The sequence below is a fragment of the Seriola dumerili genome, unplaced genomic scaffold (assembly GCF_002260705.1).
Source record: "Seriola dumerili isolate Sdu_G_001 unplaced genomic scaffold, Sdu_1.0 BDQW01000068.1, whole genome shotgun sequence".
In the NCBI taxonomy this organism is placed as follows: Eukaryota; Metazoa; Chordata; class Actinopteri; order Carangiformes; family Carangidae; genus Seriola; species Seriola dumerili.
The window spans coordinates 2,652,995-2,659,979 of record NW_019174323.1 but is presented as its reverse complement, the minus strand read 5'-3'; the positions used below and the strand labels follow the sequence as shown (position 1 = coordinate 2,659,979).

The 6,985-nt window shown below is 43.0% G+C and overlaps 1 protein-coding gene across 1 annotated transcript in view; it reads left to right on the top strand.

Moving 5' to 3' along the window:
• tbkbp1 (TBK1 binding protein 1) overlaps positions 1–6,613 on the top strand; it is a 31,612-nt gene extending 24,999 nt beyond the window's left edge. The window contains exons 8-9 of the mRNA XM_022743255.1: positions 2,988–3,775; positions 6,048–6,613. Coding sequence (XP_022598976.1) covers positions 2,988–3,775; positions 6,048–6,176 — 917 coding nt within the window. The 3' untranslated portion in view covers positions 6,177–6,613. The remainder of the gene's footprint in view (positions 1–2,987; positions 3,776–6,047) is intronic.
• The last annotated feature ends 372 nt before the right edge of the window (positions 6,614–6,985 follow it).

The following is a 6,985-nucleotide window of genomic DNA, read 5'->3' as shown; positions in this document are numbered from 1 at the left end:
ACATCTGCTTCTTAACTAACAAAACTAAGTCCCTTTGTCCACATATGTGGACATCATGTTTAGCGGCATGGTAAATCATTACAGTTCCTAACTTTTGTAAAATTTTACTTCCATAACAAAGATTGAATACTTTTATACATATTTGAACAAGAATCAACCATGAAATTTGATTGAATTTTTTACCAGGGCAGGATTGGGATCGGGAGTGGCCATTTGAACATCTGGGTGTGTTGTCTGCTATCTAGAATCTAATCTGTAATGTGTTACACTCTTCTCCCACCACTAAGTGGCAGAATAATGTCCTCTAATGTGGTCACCAGGCCCTTGTTGAGAAAAAGTTAGTATTGTGGTCTAGAGAACCCAAAATGTGACGTCCACATATGTGGACGCCAGGTCCTAGGAGGTTAAAGATGCTGATACTTTGTAAAATTCAACGTAACTTAAACCACATACTGTTAGTGCATCGCTGCAGGGCTCTGTATGTTTGCCTCCGTTAGTCTAATAACAGAGAAAGAGCTCATGGTTGTGATTTGTTGCTACTGTTTTCTCACTCACAGCTGAAAGTAAAAAAAGACTGCAGCTATAACACAAGACATTATGTGTTAGAGTATAACTTACAAGTGCTGAACTGTACAGTAGCAACACCTTTCTCTTCCTGCAAACGCAGTCACACACATAGCTAATGTCTCACGACTGTGCATCTACTACCTACCACAAACCAGAATGCACCACATGTTTATGCCTTTTACGCACTGTGGAAAACTGTGTTGCGTACATCAGTGAGCGTATTTTTCTACACAGCGAATGGTGGGAAAAACTCAGAAAACCCCAAACTCCACTTGACTTTTCCCTAAGGTCATGTTGCATCATATTAATTTAGAAAATGCGACTTGAATGGCGCTTCCTGCTTAATTGCTTACAGGATCGTCGAAGTGATCGCCTCTCAGCTATCTTTAACAAAACAAATACTTTTTCGTCAATCGTTGAAACGATCGGGGAAGTGGGAATTTTGCGTGGAGGCCGTAACTGCTCTCCTAACTGTTGTTCTGCAGAGAGTAAAGCGTGAACTGAATAGTCCCATTTTGAGTGTTCCCTCCTCATTTGGAGGCTCAGAGAGCTCTTCAGAGTACAAACACCCCCTCCCTTTTAACACCTCAACCAACCGGCCAGAAATGATGTTTCCTCTTTGATATGGGAAGTGGAGCTGAAGTGGTGACTACAGGGGTGACTGACTCATCACCATATCTTGTAATTACAGGAAACACTACAACTGTACTTGTGCAGATCTCGATCTTTTTTTATGAAAACACAGGAGGAACATGATGTGTATTTCTATTTGTTGAATGTCTGTAGGAGGGTTTTCTCTCCTGATCAGCATTTTCAGTGGCGTACATCGAGAGAGCAATCGATCTACCGGTGGGAGCAGAATGTCAGATTTGAGCAGAGCATAATAAAAAGTGGTGAACCAGTGACATTTTCTTTTGCTTGTACTGGAAATGTCGCCAGCCAATGGCGGAAATAAGCATTCAACACGTCAAAGCAGTTCCAATGCAGCAATTACCATGAATATTTGACCAGACATTGGTATAAACACCAGGAAATTTACACAGATAAATAAATCCTAACATTGCAATCCATAAATAAAGTTACGTTTATGTTATAAAAAAGTATGAACACACTGAGAGAAATTTATTTCATACGTGGTGGAGAAGCCTTTGTTTGCAGTGACAGATTCAAGACGCTTCCTGTATGAAGAAGCAAATCACTCGTGGGGCTCAGGTGGGATTTTGGTCGTTAAGTCTTGAGGATTCAGTGCGGTCCTCTTGTGTTCCTTCCACGCATGTCCTGGTGATCGACCATGCCATTCCAACAAAGTTATTTTCTTCTTCTGGAACCAGTTGAGAGTCTCCTCCACAGTCTGGTCTGGATTATCATACTTTCTGGAAGGTCGTCTCATCCTCATCAGAACAGATTTATCTCAAGAATTTCCTGCTACATGGCTCCATGTACCACGGTGCTTCCACCGCCAAATAACCAACTACTGTTGTTGGTGGTTTTGTTATTTTAAGGGTCATACGCAGAACCGTTTCTCCTCCAAACATGGCTTCTGGTGTAACATTCTGCCAGTAATTCACAGGCTGTTCCAAATGTCGTGCAGCAAACTTCAGACGACCCTCAACTTGCCATTTCTTCAACAGGTGGACTTGAAGCTAATAGCCTCAATGGTGCTTACAAGAATATTTAGGAGTTGCGATATCCGGCAGTAACAGGTGCCGTTGCGATAAAGCACAACACTCTTGTTGCAAGCACTCTTTGTCTTTACACATCATGTTTCTTGTGCGACAGCTTCGAAACCATGATGTCTACACTTGAATTCAGAGGCGGGTAAACCCCTTTTTTTAACCTATCATCATACACTAACCCATCTGATTCTAATTTACACAGGTTGGAGGTAGAACTACATTGTGTATTCAATACTTTTTTCCTGTGTCATTTTCACTTTATTAAATACAACTTTATTAATGGATTGTAATGTTATGATTTCTTTATCTATGAGAATTTCTGAAGTTTGTACCAATGTCTCATGTAAATTGCTACATTGAAACTGTATTTAACAAAGAAAAATGTTGATGCGTCAAATACTTATTTCCACCACTGTATGTTATTGACTGGTTCAAAAATGTCCTCTACACAGGTAAACTATTTCTTCATTAACCTGACTTGGTGCATGGGCGTTATTGTTATCTCGAAACAGGACAGAGCTTTTCCCAAACTGCTGCCACAAAGTTCTGTTGTTTAAAATATAATAATTTATGATAAATATAATAGCATGCAGCATTAAGAATGACCTCAACTAGAACTAAAGGGTCTTGCCCAAACCATGAAGAACAGCCCAAAAGTAAACACAAGGCCATGTGGTGCAGCAACATGTTGCCAATTTTATTCAGAACTGATTTTACGTGTTTGTTTTTCCTGTGTTCCCTCAGTCCAGCTCCACTCTCCCATCCACCACCAGCGCCACTCTCCAGTATCTCAGCGCCACTCGCCCATCTCACAGCGCCATTCTCCGGTCCCGCCTCCGCCTCACCACTCCCCAATCCAACAGAGACGCTCCCCGGTGCTGCAGCGCCTCTCACCAGACATGCACCGCCGCTCGCCCCTGCTGGACGTCAACAACGGGCCGGCCTCTTACTCCTGCCGGCCGCCCAGCCAGCACCTGAGGGCCAGCTTCCAGGGCCGCCGAAGTTACTCCGAGGTCGCCGACCCCTCGGCTTACCAGTGCCCGCCCCGCTTCTCTCTGGACCCTGTCTCCACCCTGCCTAAGCCCCGGCCTTACGTTGAGGGCTACCCAAAACAACAGCCCCAACATGTGGGTTCGGCTCATGGTGGACTGCAGCACAGGGGTTCCCCGTCTCCCCATCAAGGTGGTGCGGGAGGAGATGGGGGCCTCGGGGAGGGCTCCATGCGCCACTCCAGAGAGATGCCATTCCCACTTTCTGAGGTGGCCCACCTTCATTTTGAGCCCCCTCCTCCTTCTACACCGGCCCCACAGCCTCCACATTCCTCAGAAGATGAGGAGGAGTGGACCTGCCCTCATCCCATCAGCCCGCCGCGGACGCTGGGGGCGCTTTCCGCCGCAGTGCCCAGCGGTGTCATGAGAGGCCCGGCGTCCTGCTCAGCCTTCCCCATCCCTCAGAGGCCTAACACCCTCAGCTGCCACCCGCAGCCGGGGTACATGTCTGCAGAGCACGCTCAGTCCTGGCCTTCAATCAATGTGAGTGAAAATATAAAAGAGTTGATGCAGCCACATGTTCAGTGAATTTGATAACAGGAGGTTGTATTTTTAAAAGTGTCCGGAGATATTTTGTCACAGCTGTGGTTAACTGCTGAGGAGGTTCACAGAAAATAACTTGTGTTTTTAACCCTGTGTTAAGAGTATATCTTTTCACACTGCATGTCACAATCATCTCGAGGCATCTGTCTTCACCGTGCATCTTCCTGGTTCCAAGTTCCTTTAAAAACATTAAAAAAACAGTTCAACATTTTGAGAAATGTGACTATTTGCTCTCTTTCTGAGGGTGAGATGAGAAGTTTGATACTGATCTTATGACTGTGCATTAAAAGTACAGGGCTGGGGTCAAGATGTGTTCAGCCTAGCTTAGCATAAAAGGGAAACAGCTATTCTGGCTCATGACCAAAGTTTAAGTATATGCTTTACAACAACTCTAAAGCTAAATAACAAGCTGTATTTCATTTGTTTAGCCTGTGCGTGAGCAGAAATATAAAAATCTCCATTGGTTTTCCATTGACGTTGCCAGGTTTGGTCCTATTGTGCCTGTACAGACTCCAAAACCAAAACCTATGCTCACAAACAGTATCTGACAACCTGTGCTACGCTGCACTTCACAGAAGTACAGGGTGGATGGATAAAGAAACTCCCCCTTAAACCAGATATTGTGATTTTTAAATTGAAAACTGGAAATATAGCCATTGTCCACTGGTAGCAAATGGAAAAGTAGTGAGACGTCCGCAGACGGAGGAGGTTGCACATCAGGGATGGGTCAGTGGAGCGCCAAGCCTTGACAGGGGGAGACCACTGTTTCTTTCCTGTTTCCTACCAACTCTGCTGCTTTCGTTTCACCGTGATGATCAAAATTGCGTTTGAGGGGAACTCCACTGATTATACACATCAAAGTCTGTGTACAGGTGTTGTCAAGTACTGTACATGTAAAAAAAAAATTATTATTTTTTTTTTTTCAGATGTGTATGTACAGTATGCTGCAACAACAACAACAACAACAAAAAGCTATATAATTTCAGCTACAGTTTAAGATGTGTCAGATCAGAAAACGCCATTATTTTTTGTAAACATCGATTTGGAGCAGATTTCAAAGACACTGACAAATTCAACAAAGTCAGTTCAGATAAAGTACATATATATATATATATGTAGATATATGTAGATATATATATGTAGATAAAGTACATATATATATATATGTACTTTATCTGAACTGACTTATGGTTTTGAACCCCCACCCCCACCCCACCATGTATTCTAGGACATCTGCACAGTTGTTATCTTGTACTAAATTCAATGGAAAACATTTTAGCTGTCAGTTTACATGGTATGAATGTGTTTACTTACAAGATAGATTACAAGACTGAAACATGGATGCAATAGAAGAGTATATCTTCCTATAATATAAACTACTATTATTATTATTATTATTATTATGGCTCCAGCCACTTTTACTAAATAATCTGAATAATATACATTTATTGCAATATAAACAGGTGAGGAACCTTAGACTATGCCACTTAAGGGTGATGGATTTTTGGGTGGGAATTTGAAACAAGGCCGAGACTTCAGTTCCTCCTGAGCTTGTTGGAGGCGACAGATAAACTGCTTGATTATGCTGAGGGTGTCTGTATTTATTTATAATATTATTTTAGTGTGACTAATTTATATTTCTTTTCTGAGGTGTTCATTCATCGAGGAACTGCCTTTGTGTTACTAAGACGTGAGAGCCACCGTGATACAGCAGTATTAAATGAATATTAAATGTATAGACAAGACTAATGAGTAGAAATGTGTAGTTCATTTTCTTAGAAATGAAGAAAATAAGAGAGGAAAAAAAGACAGCAATAAATTTAAAAAAAAACCTACCTGTGTCATTCTTGAGCCCAACGCTGGCTCTGTATTTAATGCACAGACATGAAAGTGACACCAATCTTCTCATCTCGCTCAGAAATATTTTCCTAAAACAATTTCTATTTGATCTATTTTTCTAAACTGAGCTGGATTACACAGTGAATCAGGACTGGGATCATTGTTTCCACCTGGATTTACTACCAGTCGACCTGTTTCACGGCAAGACCCGAGCGGCCCCCCGTTGCGTAGGTCTGAAGTGATCACTCAGCAATTAGTGATGTAATTCTGTTGCCGCCCACAGACTGACTAATACAACCCAGCTAAGTGAGTAAGTCAAACACCACCTGTGGTTCTTCCTGGAGTCTGATTATGTGTATGTGTTGTTCTGCAGCTCTGGATGGAGACCGAGGAGAGCGACATGCGGAGCTGCCCTCTCTGCCAGCTGATATTCCCCGTTGGTTACCCTGACGATGCCCTCATCAAGCACATCGACTCCCACCTGGAGAACAGCAAGATCTGATTGCCATGGCAACCAGTCCTCACATACACAACACACAGACACACACACACACACACACACACACACATCTGCGCTCTCCTCTTATAGATTACGTAAGAGACCGGCAGACAGGCCATCCATTTAGAACCAGTCAGCTGTGTGAGAATCTACAGGTAGGGATGCAAAATGGCACAGGGGCCTGTTTTATTTGGGGAAGTACTTAAACACACGGGTCCGTCTTGGATTTGTGAGTCCACGTGCAGAGTCCTTCACTGATCGCCCTTGAGGCAGCTCTGCCTGTATAATCACTGGCTCTGGTTGCTGCTGTTTTGTTATGAGTCTTGTTGTGTGGTTTCAGACAGTTTCAGGTGTCGTGTTGTTTTTCAGCTTCACAGTGTCGTACACACGTATACACACACGTACGCACACACGTACACACGTACACACACACACACACACACACACACACACACACACACACACACTTAGTACACTTTAGGAAAGTAAAGCCAGTGACGAGCTACGAGAGGCAGGCTGGCCCAGTTCAGGAGTAAATGATCAGGGAGATGTAAAGGCATCTTTTTTTCTTTTTTTTTCCACAGACTATTCTTAGCTTTAAATACTGTACACCTGCTTGGAAATTTTCTATCTCACACATACACACACTACAGTCTATTTTGCAAAGGATTCTGTGCAGTAAGTGCCACGGACAGTAGAAGCTGGATTATTGAAGTCTTATGAGTTTTGGGTTGGTGACACTGTGAAGGAATGGTGACTGATCAGGGTTTGATTGCCAGTTAACTTTCACTTTTCTAAAACAAAAAGACGTT